Source organism: Pseudophryne corroboree, chromosome 1, assembly GCF_028390025.1.
Source record: "Pseudophryne corroboree isolate aPseCor3 chromosome 1, aPseCor3.hap2, whole genome shotgun sequence".
Classification (NCBI taxonomy): domain Eukaryota; kingdom Metazoa; phylum Chordata; class Amphibia; order Anura; family Myobatrachidae; genus Pseudophryne; species Pseudophryne corroboree.
In genome coordinates this window covers 469,303,739-469,321,134 of record NC_086444.1, presented here as the reverse complement: position 1 = coordinate 469,321,134, position 17,396 = coordinate 469,303,739, and the positions used below count along the sequence as shown (strand labels likewise).

At 47.7% G+C, this 17,396-nt stretch overlaps 1 protein-coding gene across 2 annotated transcripts in view; it reads left to right on the top strand.

Annotated features, from left to right (window-relative positions):
- Positions 1-17,396, top strand: part of LOC134893764 (spindle assembly abnormal protein 6 homolog) — a 331,182-nt gene that overhangs the window by 185,094 nt on the left and 128,692 nt on the right. For both annotated transcript variants that reach the window (XM_063913711.1, XM_063913710.1), the window contains exons 9-11: positions 6,292-6,486; positions 6,666-6,755; positions 6,844-7,023. In XM_063913711.1, coding sequence (XP_063769781.1) covers positions 6,292-6,486; positions 6,666-6,755; positions 6,844-7,023 — 465 coding nt within the window. The remainder of the gene's footprint in view (positions 1-6,291; positions 6,487-6,665; positions 6,756-6,843; positions 7,024-17,396) is intronic.

Here is a 17,396-nt window from a genome sequence, read left to right as displayed (position 1 = left end):
CCATGCGAGTTCGTGGGGCCGGGAGGAGGGGAGGGAAGAACCCAGGAGAAGGGAGTAAAGTTGGGAGATTAGGCCTTTTGGAGAGGTGAGAGTGTATGCATAAACTTTCAAAGGGAGTGAGGACTCGGAGCAAAGCAGAGGAGGGCAGAGAACCTAAGAAGTGTCGGATTTGTAGGAATTGAAAGGGAATAAGTGAGTGCGAGGGGGTCATCTGTTGGAGGACAGGTAGAGACCACCATTGACCCCGATCGGCAAAATCAGTCGGGAATTTGAAGTCCAGCGTTATCCAAGTACGGAATCTCGTAATCGAGAATCCGGGGGGAAACATAGGGTTCTGCCAGATAGGGGTCAAGGGTGAGGGGGTAGTGGTAAGACCCATCCTCAGAGAGTGGGAGTCCCAGATTTTAAGGTTAAATTTAATGGTGGGGAGGAGTTTGGAGGTTGGAGGCCGGGAAGTAGAGGGCAGACCCCATAAGGGGGTCAGGTTCGAAAGGTTGACGTGGGCTGCTTCGATATCCAACCAGGATACGGACCCCGGAGGAGCATAAGAGGTGACAATTTGGGAAAGATGGGAGGCTAGGTAATAGAGTCTGATATCAGGAAGACCTCTACCACCATCGGAGGTTGACCATTTCAGGGTATTGGCAGCTATGCGGGGGGGTCTGTGGTTCCAGATAAAGCGCACAAGGGCTCGTTGGATAGTACGAAGGAAGGAGGCCGGGACTGCCACCGGGAGGGTCTGGAAAAGGTAGAGCCATTTGGGGACTATGTTCATTTTCACTGCTATGATCCTGCCCAGCCACGAAATGAAAAGGCTGTTCCAAGACGCCAGGTCAGCGAGTGTTTTAGTGAGGAGAGGTGGAAAGTTTTCCCGGAAGAGAAAATCGTAGCGGGAGGTCAAGTAAATCCCCAGATATTTGATCTTTGTAGGCTGCCATTTAAAATTGAAGTTGGCGCAAAGGGATTCAGCTTCTCGTGGGGGACATGGAGCAGCATAGCCTCGGACTTGGAATAGTTGATCTTGTAGCCTGATACAAGGCTATAAGAATGGAGGACTGAGAATAGATTTGGGAGCGAGATAAGGGGCTGGGTCAAGGAAAGTAGAACGTCATCTGCGAAGAGGGATATTTTAGGGTCGGTACAGCCTACTGGTATTCCATGTATACCTGGATGAGCCCTAATTTGAGAGGCGAGCGGCTCAATAACAAGGGCGAATATCAACGGTGATAGAGGGCACCCCTGACGCGTACCATTCGATATGCGGACCGGGGCAGACGGGACACCATTAATTAAGACTGTGGCGGAGGGGGTGGAGTATAGTGCCAGAACACCAGTGAGGAAGTCACCCGACAAGCCATAGGCCTCCAGGGCGGCTCTCAAAAAACTCCAGGAGATCTGGTCAAAAGCTTTTTCAGCATCCAGGGAGAGCATAATAGTGGGGGTTCGAGATGTGTATCAAATCGATAGCTCGTCTGGTGTTATCCCTCGCCTGGCGGCCTGGAATAAACACCACTTGGTCGTAGTGGACAAGGGAAGGGAGATATGGGTTAAGGCGATTGGCTAGGATTTTAGCAAAAATTTTGAGGTCCAGGTTCAGAAGAGATATAGGGCGGTAGCTAGCGCAGTTAAGGGTGTCCTTGCCCTCAGGAATCACCACAATTCTGGCCTCTAACATCTCGGGAGGAAAAGAGTCGCCATGGATAATCTTATTAAACAGAGATTGAAGGTGGGGGGAGAGAAGATCAGAGAATTTTTTGTAGTAAAGAGCTGTGAACCCATCTGGGCCAGGGGATTTACCGATCTTTTGCATGAGTACAGTCTGGGCAATTTCGTCCACCGAAATCTCACTGTAAAGATGGTCCATGGAGTCCTGAGGCAATCTAGGCAGGTTAGAGGCTGAGAGAAAGTGAGAGACCAGGTCAGGGTGGGACGGGGAGGAGGGACCAGACGAGGAGGGTGGCAGATTGTACAAGTCAGCATAGTAGGATTGAAAGGCAGCCCTAATGGCGGTAGGGTCATGAACTAACTGATTGAGAGGGTCTCTTATGGAAATAATATTAGTTTTGGCTCTTGCGGAGCGGAGTCGTGCCGCCAGAATCTTGTCCGCCTTATCTCCTTTCTCATAAAAAGACTGGCGAAGATATTTAAGACGTTTAGCCACCCGTCTGGAGAGAAGGAGATCGAGTTCCGCCTTAACAGTACGAGTTCAGACAAGACAGCTTGGTCGGAGGACGCCTTGTGCTGGGTCTCAAGAGCGTGGAGTTTCATAGAGAGTCTGTTAAACTGGGTGAGAGACTGTTTCTTGGCTTTCGAAGCTAGGCTGATGATGTGCCCACGAAGGACTGCCTTGTGTGCCAGCCAGAGAGTAGACCTGGAAATGTCAGGGGAGTCGTTCAGGGTAAAATAGTCAGAAAGCTTATCCCGAAGATGGGAGCGTATCTCCGGGTTGTGAAGGAGGGAGTCGTTGAGGCGCCAAGTCATGGGGCGGGGGCGAGAGAGCAGGCCCGAGAGGTCGCAAGAGATAAGGGCATGGTCAGACCAGATCAATGGGTGTATATGGGCTGCGTGGAGATTCAAGGCAAGTTCATGGCTGAGCAGGACCATATCGATACGGGAGTACGAGTTGTGAGGAGCAGAATAGAAGGTGTAGTCACGTGCTGAGGGATCTTTTATCCTCCAGGAGTCGTAGAGAAGCTGGGATCGCATGAGACGGAGGAGGGATTTAGAGCGGAGAGAGTCCGACGGGGAAGCTGAGGGCAGAGAGGGAGAGCGATCTATATTTGGATTTAAAACGGAGTTAAAATCCCCGGCCAGTATGAGGTCGCCTTGTCGGACTCGAGTAAGGAGAGTATCTAGTTTAGCAAAGAACAGCTCTTGTCGTTGGTTAGGGGCATAGATGTTAGCTAATGTGCATAATTTGTTGTTAAGTTTCCCCACCAACACAAGAAACCGGCCGTCTTTATCAGCGTGGGAATCTAGAAGTTCAAAGGTGAGGTGACGGGCAAATAAGATCGCAACCCCCCCGTTTTTTGTTCGAATGGTCACAGGCATGGAAAGAATCAGGGTATGGTTTACATTGCAGCGTAGGGTGGGAGTTATGTGGGAAATGAGTTTCCTGGAGGAAGACCAGGTCGCCCCTAAGGAGTTTAAGGGAGGCAAAGAGCTTACCTCTCTTTTGAGGGCTATTCAGGCCCTTTACATTAATGGAGAGTACCCGGAGACCCATGGGCAAGCAGCAAAGAGGTAGGTAGAATAGAGAGAGCGTAGAGTTCCGAAAGTGGGGTAAGAAGAAAGAGAAATAGATGAGAAGGATACAAAGCGTGAGATAGCGTGGTCAGAAAGGAGGGAGGAAGGAAAGGAAACCGGAAGGGAAGGGAGGGCAGGGCAGTTGGTCGTCCGGCGGTAGAGGCCAGGACCGGTGGTGCTGACAGGTGGAAGGGGTACTAGGTGTCAGGAGGGCACCTAGGTCAGCAAGGGGGCTCGAAGCCCTAAGGGGGCGCGGCATGGCATCCAGACGATGCATCACAAGCCGCGTAGCAATGGGTAAGAGGCAGACCCCCCCTGGAGGGATCTGAAAGGAAAAGCTGGAGAGAAAACAGGAATGAGGAACAGGTGGAGCGCCAGCTCCAGAGAGAAATGAAGGGAGAAAAGGAAAAGAAAGGGACAACAAGAAGACAAAATATCACACTATAACAAGGGGTAACATCATAACGGTCGAGAACCGACTAAGGGATCGAGAAGGTAGAACATGGGAGATCTAAAGGTAAACAGCTCCCCGGCTAGGGAGTACGACCAGGAAAGGTCGACACAATCATAGGTATGGTACGTCAACTCAGGAAGCTAGAAGTCCATCAGGGAACCGGAGGTGGAGCCGGAGAGGTCGAGGATGCTGGAACCGTGACCCACTCCGAACGGGGGGGGCGAAAGTGGGTTCCGCTGTGTCCGTGGAGGCAGACGTAAAGCAGAAAGGTCCTGTTCGTCGGTGTGGATACCCAGCTTGGAGAGCAGCGATTGAGCCTCGGATGGGTTTCTGGATGTGAGTAGCTTCCCTTGATGCCAAACCAGGATACGGAATGGGAAGCCCCAGCGGTACTTAATATTGTGCTGGGAGAGCAGGGAAGTGATGGGCTTAAAGTCCCTATGTTTGGCTAGGGTGAGCGGGGATAAGTCCTGGAAGATCTGCAGGGAGATATTTTGGAAGGTCACAGACCCCAGCCGCCGGGCTTCTCTCATAACGGATTCTTTCGCAGTGAAGTAGCGCAGTCGGAGAATGACGTCCATGGGTTGGGAAGAGTCTTGGGAGCGGGGTCGGAGGGGTCGGAGGGCTCGGTGTGCGCGGTCCAGGAGAAGATGGTCTTCAGGGGTGTCAGGTGACAGGTGGGCAAAGAGGCGTTTGAGGTAAAGATCAAGATGGGCCGCTTCAACTTCCTCAGGAATACCCCGGATCCTGAGATCATTTCTCCTCGCCCGATTGTCCTGGTCCTCATGCTCCTCCCGCAATTGGGCGACATCTTGGCGGAGTTGATGGAAGTCGGTCTCGACCGATTGTTGGAACGTCACCACCTCTTCCACTTGCTGCTCGAGTTGATACGTTCTAGAGCCAATTTCGGCGATATCAGATTTCAGGGAGTGGAGAGCCTGGACCGAGGTCTTGACATCCCGCACCTCTTTAAGGAGGGAGAGAAAGTCCCTGCGGGTAAGGGGTGTGAGGTCGTCATCAGGATCGGAGTCGGAGGGACCGTGGAGGTGTTCAGGAGCATCGGACCTGTTCTTGGCTGGGGTGCTCTTTTTAGTAAGAAATGGTGTGAGGTCAGATCCCTGCCACCTCTGGGCATCTTGTATAGATGAGTGGGGGGGGGTTAGACGGCAGAAAGAGGGTAGAGAAGGCGCTCCAGCAGTCCGGCTCAGGACCAGGGGGGGTAAGGCGGTGTTACTAGAGAGATGTCATGAGGCGGCCAGCAGGGCAGCGTGCCTGGGACAAGGCCGGGGAGCTTCGGCCGATAGAAAGGCCCACGAGGTCCCGGAGCGGAGTCAGACAACCAGAGGGCGCAGGAGATGAGCCGGCGTATCGTGTATATCTGCCCCTATCCAGGTCCTGCAGGGAAGGCCCGGCCACGGACCAGCCAGTGACCGGGGCAGTAGCAAACTCGTGTGGTAGGTTAGGGGTGTCAGGCCCCAGCAGTAGTAAGGGCCGTCACAAGAGCTGAGAGAAGCAGAGGCCCGCAGGGGGGGGCAGGAGTGTGCGGAGCCAGAGATAGGGCAGGGGCCCTGGGGCTAGTTGAAATGCGGGCTCCGGAGGGCCACAGCAGGGGGGCCCCCAGCGCGGGGTCCCGGGCCGCCGGGGGTGCTGAGGTGACACAGGATGCCGGAGGGCTGGGGATGGCAACGCTGGGCTGCGGCAGCTGGGGGCCCACGTGGAGAGGTCAGGGAAGGAGGGTCTGAATGTGCTGGATGCTAGGAGAAAGCCGGTGGTACCTGTACAGAGCCGCAGTAGTCTTCCACGGCTAAATATGCAGCTCACCAGTGTCCCCCGTCACAGCTGCACGTCGCTCCCGGCTCTGACCTCAGAGTGTGCGGTGTCAGGTCCCGGCTTCCGGAAACGGCAGAGGCCGGGAGACCGGAGTGCAGTGGACGGCATCCTCCGGGCGGGTGGGGAGGCCGAGGAGAACCAGGGGATCTCGGGGGACCCGGACGGCAGAAGGGAGCACCGCCGCGCCGGGACCGGAAGTAGGAGCCGCGTCCCGATGGTTGCCAGCAGAAGAGGCCCCGGCTTCACCCCAACCCGCAGGCCGCAACCCGCACAGACACAGGAGGTGTCTGCCGGCTCCGCGGACCACACAGGTCGGAGCAGGGTGACCCCAACAGGGTGGGTGGTGAGTCGTGGGACACCCTAGGGGTGTGGAAAGGGCAGATATAGGGGACCCGGGCAGGAGCTCCAGCTCCACACGTCCTGTCGGTTCAGCAGCCAGGCCACGCCCCCATTTAGTGATTATTAAGTGACGGTTTAAATAAATGGCTTAGACGCATCTTAAGAGTATAATTTTTTTCTGTGTAAATATTTGAATATTAATATAATGGATGGAGATAAGTTCTCATCAAAGTACCTTTGTCAAAATGTTTGTATCTTTAATAGAAAAGGTATAATTTAGCGCTTTAAATAAAAAAAAATATTGCCGCCATCCAGAAGGTTATACAAGGATGTTCACAAGCATGTACACACAACAATACTGTTTACTGTTCATAAGCATGTTCTTGCTCATAAAGGGAATAATTTGTGAAAATGTGTTTCAGGAAAATCATAGAACAAAACAGGAGGTAACGTCACTTAGGAGGGAGAACACTACTCTGGATTCTGAGTGCCATGAGAAAGAGAAACTCCTAAACCAGTATAAGATGCGAACGGCTGTTCTAGAACAGGAAGTCAAGGATAAGGATCAAGTCTTATTACGAAGTACAGATGCTTGTGAAAGGGCTGAACAACACAAGGTTTGTATCCTATAAAAAAAATCTTGCATTTTTTTTTCTTAGAAAGCATCTGAAATGTTGAGTCACTTCCAAATGTGCTCTTAAAATGGCTCATGTTGACAATGCTTGTTTTATTCTTTGTCATTTGCAATGAATCATTTTATGTGTCATTTATTTTATTTTTTTATTCCTTCTTTCAGAAAAATCTTGAGGAGTCACTGGAACAAAAACGGCTACAAACTAGCAAGCTTGAGACCACTGTGAAATCCCTTTCTGAGGAACTTATAAAAGTAAATATTTTCTTTCCAATTAGTTCTCCTTTTTGCTTCATAATAGATTTCCACACATTTTTAATGGCCACTTTCCATTTACTTGTAGGCTAATGAAATAATCAAAAAATTACAAACTGATATGAAGAGATTAGTGGATAAAATTAAACTGAAAAATGCTGTGACCATGCAGCAAGAGAAAGTTTTGGGAGAGAAGAATCAGATGCTACAAAAAGAGCAATTGGAGCTAACTAATGTAAAACATACCCTGAAGTTGAAAGAAGACGAGGTAATACTGATAAAAGAAAGTCATTCTGTGTGTGAAAATGAATATATTACAGGTAGATTAGTAAGATCTCTATAAATTACAAAAGAAAGCATTTCTGCCATCTCTCTAAAGTCCAAGTACTGCTTTATCATTGTACTTCTAGAGCAGAGTTGGCGGTCCTCGTGAAAAAATTGCCATTGATATAGAGTCTAATCTACGGATGTGTGCTAACACATCATTACTGCAGCCGCGCTAAACAGCCCCTCTCGTTGCTAGGTCCCGTGAGACTCTGCTAGCATTGGGCATCTCTTTTTGCTGAAATGCATCCTAGTCGCAACGTGATGCAATTAGGAAGAACCAGGAGATTGTGCGGATATGTGACACCTGTGTATTGTGTGTGACGGAGTCTCTAAATCTGTATATGAAAGCTAAACTGTAGCAGCTGCAGCTTTTTTCCAAAATAAGTTCCTTTGTGCTTCGTATACATACTCAATCACAGTCTAATTAATCTGTACAGTCTCCTTGTGCAGCCTAGTCACAATGCATTGCAACTAAGATGCATTTTCTTTAAAAAAAATAAACAAAAATATCCAGACTCTAGCAGAGTTGCACGTGAACGGGTGGCTTACTTGCATCAGGCATCTCATGTTGTAGACTGTGCACTTGTATATTTTTTTGCAAATGAGTTTGCATATGAAGCACAACAGAACTTTGGTATGGGAAAAAGTTCTAGCATTTTGTGTGCAGAATCAGAGACTGCACACTGATATGTGTCGCATATTAAGTTAATCAGCATAGTCTTTTGGTGCATCTTAGTCACATTGCATTGTATCTAAGATGCATTTTCGGCAAAAAATACTTAACACTAGCAGAATCGTAAACGGGGTTGTTTGGCGTGTCTGCAGCAAAGATGTAGGAGGACACATATGTACAGTTTTTTCTTTTCATTAATGCAGACAAGTCTTGGACATCTCCCCCTACAGTATTTGGCCTTATCAGACTGGCCAATTTTAATCCTTCATTTCAAACATTACAATGGATAGCTTCCCTTCTAAAATAGAGGCAGACTAGATACAAATCCACCCAGACTATATATGATACTGCTGCTCTTCCCAAGCGTCCTTTCCTGTTGCTAGGTAGAACAATCAGTATATTTTTGTTTTTAAGGAATGTAGGGTCCTAGTTGCATTTTGGTCATAGTGACGCTCCATTGATGGAGGTAAACCAAGGACTAGTCTGGCTGCTGTAGACTGCTTGACTTCTATCACTGGGAACAGACTCAGTGGGGTTTCAAAAGCATGTGCCTGGATTTCAGTGCCAGTCTCCTGCGTTTTGCACATGTTTCAACATATCACGTGACTAGCTTTGCTTTTTTTGGAAGATACATTAGAATGAGTTACTTGAATAACAGCATGGGCTACAACAACAGTCTCTCGACTCACAAACATGGTACTGCTATCACTACCACCATTCAATGATTCTTTTCACACTTGTGGTTTTTAAATCTTGCAAAGCAATTTTCCATAATTAGGACTTCCATTCACACCAATCTGATCTTGACTTTGCTTTCTGGGTGTCCTGAAGCTCTCTGAATGCAATGTTGCATATTTACATTCTGCACTACATTCTATAGACATTCCTGGTACCTACGCAAGGGTCCTGTTTGTCGATTTCAGCTCGGCCTTCAATTCATTCGTCTCCAGCATCCTCCACCCCAAATTTCTTCGCCTAGCGGTCCCAGAAGCTACCTTTTCCTGGATAGTAGACTTCCTGACAGATAGGACAGGAGGTGGTGAAAGTGGGAGAATTCACCTCTCAAGTGTGGTCCATTAGTACAGGGGCCCCTCAAGGCTGTGTCCTCTCACCCCAGCTCTTTTCCCTGTACACAAAAGACTGCACCTCAGAGGCGCAATCAGTAAAGATCATCAAATTCGCCAATGACACCACCGTCATCGGCCTCATCAAGGACGGGGACGAATCGGCCTATAGACGGGAAGTAGACGGTTTGCCCAATGATGCAGCCACAACAACCTTGAGCTCAACCCCCTCAAAACTGTCGAGATGATAGCGGACTCCAGGAAGAAGTCAGCTTGTGTGCCTCCTCTAACAACTGCTAACAGTGTGGTATTGCTAGTGGACTACTTCAAGTTTCTATGGACCACAATCTCCCGGGACCATAAATGGGGGTCCAACGCTGACGCCACTGTTGGGAAAGCGCAGCAGAGGTTGTTCTTCCTCAGGCAACTAAGGAAGTTCAAGATCACACAGAAGCTTCTGCTCCTCTTCTACTCCTCTACTTGTGGAGTCGGTACTGTACTCCTTGATACTGGTATGGTACAGTGCGAGGGACAGATGCAGGCTGCAAAAGGTGGTCAGAATCGCAGAGAAGATCATCGGGGCCGACCTGCCCTCCAGGACCTGTACCTGTCCAGATCTAAAAAGCGGGCAACGAAGATAGTAAAGGACCAGCTACACCCTGGCCACAGCATGTTTAACTTGCTTCCTTCAGGCAGGCATTACAGGCCGTCCCCGCCAGGTCCACCAGAAGCGTCAAAAGTTTCTTTCCCCAAGCGTTCCGCCTGCTGAACTCCTGAACATTGACTGACTAGACATACATGTAACTCACTTGTGTCCCTACAGTATTCCTATCTGTATGACTTTACTTGCCCCCTCACCTGCTTATTTTTATACCTACTTGGCTGTTGTATAGCAAACCAAAGACAAATTCCTAGTATGCGCAAGTATACCTGGCCAATAAAGCTGCTTCTGATTATCATGATTCTTAGGTGACTTCCCGATATTTGATCTGGTAGCAGACCTTTTCTGTGACTGAACTCCCATGCCTCTGGTTCAAGTACATGAAGCAGCTGGCATATCAAGTGGCACATACTTATTCTGCATCAACTTCCAGCTTTTATACAACTTCCAGCTTTTATACAACTTTGAAGATATCATCTAGACTAGCTTTTTGGTATTTAGATTCCATAATCTGTAGCCTTTGCTTTCATGACAGTAGCCAACAGTGATGCACTTTACTGAATTTAAATCCAGCTTGTGTCATCTTTCTTTTTGTATGTGAACATAGGCAATACTTCCAAAACGTTGAGATGATTTACACTGGGTTTTCTCTTTGACCACATATCAATAGATATTATGTCCTTTAGGGCAACTTTAGGAGATCTGTACTCAAGATACAGTAGACTGCTTTGTACATGGCTTCCACCCAAAACCTTTTGTCTAGGCCTGCGTCCTATAACATACATTTTGTTTCGCCACCAGTATATGGTTTGCTCAGTCACTTACATTGTTTTGCTCAGGAGTATAAGCAATGGTCAGTTGATTCATTTTCTTAAGAATTGTTCCACTTTTCTGTTGAGCTATTCTCCACCATTATCAGATCTTGGGGTCTTGAGTCTGTGACCCTTTTCCAGAGTATAAGAGACTTGTAGAAAATCAGGTTTTTTTTTGCCACTTCAGATTTCTCTGATGAAGTACATGAAGTCAATGTCACAAGATATATGTATCCACTCACAGACTTTACTTCAGTTGGACCACACACCTCTGAACGTACTATTTTAAGTGGTATTTTACTCTGCTTGCTGACTTGGAAAATGGCTGACTACTTTGTTTCCCTAATATGCAGCTCTTACATACAGGTTTCTTCGTGTTAGTAGCGGACATTCATGTGACCATCCTGTTCTACAGCTTCTGAATACTGTCATATCCAAGATGTTAAAATATTCCATGCTACAGTTCTAATGATGATTATTTAGTAGTCGTCATTGCATAACTGTGCTGTGTATCCAGGACGTACAATATCTGACACCTTGTTCCTCTTGCTATGATTGTCACTTTTCTGTTTCTTACAATGCACTTACCTTTAGCTAAGTGAACTCTATGGCCTTGCTGTTCTAGTACATTGATGGCGATAAAATTTGTTACCATTTCTAATACATAAAGCACATCTTAATTTACTGACACTTTTGACCTTGTTTCACTTGAATCCATATACCATCAATCGTTTCTGACGCTGTGACTCGGGGATGACTAATTTTTGCCATTGCATTTCTTGCTTTGCACAACAGGATTCACATTCTTTTGCTTGCAGTCAATCACTTTGTGACCTATCTTGTTACAATTATATCACTTGAATTTTCTGAATTTTTGAACTTTTATGTATGTAATGCAGTAAACTTGAATCACAGGGCAAACATTCTTGAAACTATATTAACTTTGCTGTCTATGGTTAGCTTTGGTGTGTTTGCTTCCAACGCCACAACTAAGACTTCAAACTCAGGCATTCATCTTTTTTTTTAACATTGCTGTAGCAATCCATTTGCTCTCCAAAAGAAGTTAGTTGCTGAGAAGCAGACATCATGTTGTCTATGTAATCACTTATACTGCTGCATCTACTCAATTCCGTGCTATACAATACACGTCTTAATTTATTCTACTTATGAGACCTCCTTCTTGGTGCGTTGCCTGTAGTACTGTCCACATGTCTTAAGCTGACATCTTTCCATGTATAATTGACATGTTGCTCCACACTCAAACCAATAGTGCCCATGGCCCTCTCTACATCATCTAGGCTTGGATTTGCACCTGGATCTGTTGCAATCTTTAGGAATCTTTCACGCTTCAATTACATGTCCATAGCAAACTTCCAAAGTGTACAGTTATCTGCACTTGTTACCCTTATAAACACCATTATCAGCATAGCTGCTGTATGTAGGTTTCTTACACACATAACAGTGCAGCTTCTGTGGTTTAACTAGCTTCTGTGCTGTCTTCACTCTCTGTGTTCTATGTAGTGTTGCAAGGCAGGAAGAATCGCGTCCAGCACTACGGTTAAACAATGGATTGTTTACTCACATCAGCTTAGCAGCCACTGCACAGCAGGTATCAAGTCTGGTATTACCGCATGTCAAAAACACCATACAAGCTGAAGCAGACACATTACCAGGTTTGACACACTCGCTCACAGACAGCATGCATAAGAGATGTGGACCATCCAGGCTCTGGTATCCTAATGCTAACCATCTCCTGGCCAGGTTGTCCGGTGTCAGGACCACTGTTCTTTGTTTGCATCAAAGCTTTATTCCAGCTTTCAGGTGGGATGATTTCTTGCTTGTGAATCTCAGCACACTGCAAAACCTGAACTGGATCTGACAACCAGCCTACACCCAGGTAGACAGGTGGTTAGTATTGCCTCTGACTTGTGGCAATGTGGCCTCCTTGCCACATACCCTCCCCCTGAGCTTCAACTTCCTTAGTGAAGCTGACCATTTTTCAAGTGAACTCACCTTTTACGCCCATCTCTATTTGAACCTGTACTTGTGAACCCCCTCTCCTTTTTCTTCCCCCTTCCCTAGCTTCACCATGGGACTCTGAGAAAACCTGAGGGGTATACCTTAAACTGATATGGCTGTAATGCCAGAAACCAACAAGTCACCCTGGCATTTACTTCTTTGTTGGTATGCATTCATTGAAGAGGTGCATGATCTGTTTCCAAAGGAATTCCCTGCCTAACATGTACTATCGCAAGAACTTCACAGCCCACTTAATTGCGAAACACTCCTGTTTTACTGTTGCATATTTCTTTTCTGGTGGTAACATTTTATGGCTGAGTTACAAAATTGGTCTCTCCTCTCCTCCCACATCCTGGGGCAATACTGCTCCTAAACCTGTTCTAGAAGCATCAATCTGAAGTATAAACTGTTTCTTTAAAATCTGAAGCAATACTCCTTTCAAATCTTTCCAAGCTACCTCAGCAGTATCAGTCCAGACTATCTTATCTAGACTTTTTTCCCTCAAGCAATTGGTCAGTGGAGCTGCCTTGGTCACAAAGTCACGAATAAATCTGCGATAGTAGCCCACTAACCCATACAGGAGTTCAAATGAGCTAAAACCTGTAGTAGCTTGTAGCGCTTCTTGTATTACAAACATTAAATAGGGCAACAGGATGTCCCGATCTCGACTCTCTCTCTTGGTTTTACAGCCTGTCTAATCATTTGCTTGAGAGTCTGATTACATGTATTTACTAGAAGATCAGTTTGGGGGTGATATGTCGAAGTTGTTCTCTCTACCCCCAACAACTGACACCATTCTTTCATTAATTTGGAAAAAGGGGGGACCTGGACTACACATCCTATTACTAAAGATATCAAGAGGTGCTATCATGCTGAGGCTTCTATTACTATGCTGGAGGAAGAGAGATGCAGATGCACACTCCTAGCACTAAGAACACTGATAGTAAAAATCATTTCTCTAACGTCCTAGAGGATGCTGGGGACTCCGTAAGGACCATGGGGATAGACGGGCTCCGCAGGAGACATGGGCACTTTAAGAAAGAATTTAGTTCCTGGTGTGCACTGGCTCCTCCCTCTATGCCCCTCCTCCAGACCTCCGTTTGATACTCTGCCCAGACGAGCTGGGTGCTTTTCAGTGAGCTCTCCTGAGTTTACTGATAGAAAGTATTTTCTCTAACGTCCTAGTGGATGCTGGGGACTCCGTCAGGACCATGGGGAATAGCGGCTCCGCAGGAGACAGGGCACAAAAGCAAGCTTTTAGGATCACATGGTGTGTACTGGCTCCTCCCCCTATGACCCTCCTCCAAGCCTCAGTTAGGTTTTTGTGCCCGGCCGAGAAGGGTGCAATCTAGGTGGCTCTCTTAAAGAGTTACTTAGAAAAAGTTTTTAGGTTCTTTATTTTCAGTGAGTCCTGCTGGCAACAGGCTCACTGCATCGAGGGACTTAGGGGAGAGATTTTCAACTCACCTGCGTGCAGGATGGATTGGATTCTTAGGCTACTGGACATAGCTCCAGAGGGAGTCGGAACACAGGGCTCGCCCTGGGGTTCGTCCCGGAGCCGCGCCGCCGACCCCCCTTGCAGACGCTGAAGATGAAGAGGTCCGGAACCAGGCGGCAGAAGACTCTCAGTCTTCATCAGGTAGCGCACAGCACTGCAGCTGTGCGCCATTGTTGTCAGCGCACTTCACACAGCGGTCACGGAGGGTGCAGGGCGCTGGAGGGGGGCGCCCTGGGCAGCAATGTATAATACCTGTATGGCGAAAAATACATCACATATAGCCCTTGAGGCTATATGGATGTATTTAACCCCTGCCAGATATCTAAAACTCCGGAGAAGAAGCCCGCCGAAAAGGGGGCGGGGCCTATTCTCCTCCGCACACAGCACCATTTTCCCTCACAGAAAGGCTGGTGGGAAGGCTCCCATGCTCTCCCCTGCACTGCACTACAGAAACAGGGTTAAAACAGAGAGGGGGCACTGATTTGGCGATATGTATATATATTAAAATGCTATAAGGGAGGAACACTTATATAAAGGTTGTCCCTGGATAATTATAGCGTTTTGGTGTGTGCTGGCAAACTCTCCCTCTGTCTCCCCAAAGGGCTAGTGGGTCCTGTCCTCTATCAGAGCATTCCCTATGTGTGTGCTGTATGTCGGTACGTGTGTGTCGACATGTATGAGGAAAATATTGGTGAGGAGGCGGAGCAAATTGCCTGTAATGGTGATGTCACTCTCTAGGGAGTCGACACCGGAATGGATGGCTTATTTATGGAAATTACGTGACAATGTCAACACGCTGCAAGCCGGTTGACGACATGAGAGGGCCGGCGAACAAATTAGTATCTGTCCAGGCGTCTCAAACACTGTCAGGGGCTGTAAAATGCCCATTTACCTCAGTCGGTCGACACAGACCCAGACACGGACACTGATTTCAGTGTCGACGGTGAAGAAACAAACGTATTTTCTTTTAGGGCCACACGTTAAGGGCAATGAAGGAGGTGTTACATATTTCTGATACTCCAAGTACCACAAAAAAGGGTATTATGTGTGAGGTGAAAAAACTACCTGTAGTTTTTCCTGAATCAGATAAATTAAATGAAGTGTGTGATGATACGTGGGTTTCCCCCGATAGAAAATTATTGGCGGTATACCCTTTCCCGCCAGAAGTTAAGGCGCGGTGGGAAACACCCCTCAGGGTGAATAAGGCGCTCACACGCTTATCAGAACAAGTAGCGGTACCATCTACGGATAGGGCCGTACTTAAGGAGCCAGCTGATAGGAGGCTGAAAAATATCCTAAAAAGTATACACACACATGCTGGTGTTATACTGCGACCAGCGATCGCCTCAGCCTGGATGTGCAGAGCTGAGGTGGCTTGGTCGGATTCCCTGACTAAAAATATTGATACCTTTGACAGGGACAGTATTTTATTGACTATAGAGCATTTAAAGGATGCATTTCTATATATGCGAGATGCGCAGAGGGATATTTGCACTCTGGCATCAAGAGTAAATGCGATGTCCATATCTGCAAGAAGATGTTTATGGACACGACAGTGGTCAGGTGATGCAGATTCCAAACGGCACAAAGATGTATTGCCGTATAAAGGGGAGGAGTTATTTGGGGTTGGTCCATGGGACCTGGTGGCCAGGGCAACTGCTGGAAAATCCACCGTTTTTTACCCTAAGTCACATCTCAGCAGAAAAAGACACCGTCTTTTCAGCCTCAGTCCTTTCGTCCCTATAAGAGTCATATCTGCCCAGGGATAGAGGAAAGGGAAGAAGACTGCAGCAGGCAGCCCATTCCCAGGAACAGAAGCCCTCCACCGCTTCTACCAAGTTCTCAGCATGACGCTGGGACCGTACAGGACCCCTGGATCCTACAAGTAGTATCCAAGGGGTACAGATTGGAATGTCGAGAGGTTTCCCCCCTCGCAGGTTCCTGTAGTCTGCTGTACCAATGTCTCCCTCCGACAGGGAGGCAGTATTGAAAACAATTCACAAGCTGTATTCCCAGCAGGTGATAATAAAATTACCCCTCCGACAACAAGGAAAGGGGTATTACTCCACACTATATGGTGGTACTGAAGGCTAGGTGAGACCTATTCTAAATCTGAAAAATTTGAACACTTACAAGGGTTCAAATCCAGATGGAGTCACTCAGAGCAGTGATAGCAAAGAACAAAGGGACTATATGGTGTCCCGGGACATCAGGGATGCTTACCTCCATGTCCCAAAATTTGCTTTTTCTCACCAAGGGTACCTCAGGTTCGTGGTACAGAACTGTCACTATCAGTTTCAAGACGATGCCGTTGGATTGTCCAAGGCACCCCGGGTCCTTACCAAGGTAATGACCGAAAGGAGGATTCGTCTTCAAAGAAAATGGACGACCTCCTGATAAGAACAAGGTCCAGAGAACAGTTGGAGGTCGGAGTAGCACTATCTCAAGTAGTTCTACGACAGCACGGGTGGATTCTAAATATTCCAAAACCGCAGTTGTTCCGACGACACGTCTGCTGGTCCTAGGGATGATTCTGGACACAGTCCAGGAAAAGGTGTTTCTCCCGGAGGAGAAAGCCAGGGAGTTATCCGAGCTAATCGGGATCCTCCTAAAACCAGGAAAAGTGTCAGTGCATCATTGCACAAGAGTCCTGGTAAAAATGGTGGCTTATTACGAAGCACTTCCATTCGGCAGATTTCACGCAAGAACTCTTCAGTGGGATCTGCTGGACAAATGGTCCGGATCGCATCTTCAGATGCATCAGCGGATAACCCTATATCCAAGGACAAGGGTGTCTCTCCTGTGGTGATTACAGAGTGCTCATCTTCTAGAGGGCCGCAGATTCGGCATTCAGGATTGGATGCTCGTGACCACGGAGGCCAGCCTGAGAGGCTGGGGAGCAGTCACACAAGGAGTGTGATCAAGTCTGGAGAATTCTCTCCACATAAATATACTGGAGCTAAGAGCAAATTTATAATGCTCTAAGCTTAGCAAGACCTCTGCTTCAAGGTCAGCCGGTATTGATCCAGTGGGATAACATCACGGCAGTCGCCCACGTAAACAGAAAGGGCGGCACAAGAAGCAGGAGGGCAGTGGCAAAACTGCAAGGATTTTTCGCTAGGCGGAAAATCATGTGATAGCACTGTCAGCAGTGTTCATTCCGGGAGTGGACGACTGGGAAGCAGACTTCCTCAGCAGGCATGACCTCCACCCGGGAGAGTGGGAACTTCATCGGGAAGTTTTCCGTATGATTGTGAACCGTTGGGAAAGACCAAAGGTGGACATGATGGCGTCCCGCCCGAACAAAAAATGGGACAGGTATTGCGCCAGGTCACGAGACCTTCAGGCGATAGCTGTGGACGTCCTGGTAACACCGTGGGTGTAACAGTCGGTGTATGTGTTCCCTCCTCTGCTTCTCATAACCAAGGTATTGAGAATTATAAGACATAGAGGAGTAAGAACTATACTCGTGGCTCCGGATTGGCCAAGAGGGACTTGGTAACCGGAACTTCAAGAGATGCTCACAGAGGACTAATGGCCTCGGGAGCTAAGAAGGGATTTGCTTTCAGCAAGTACCATGTCTGTTC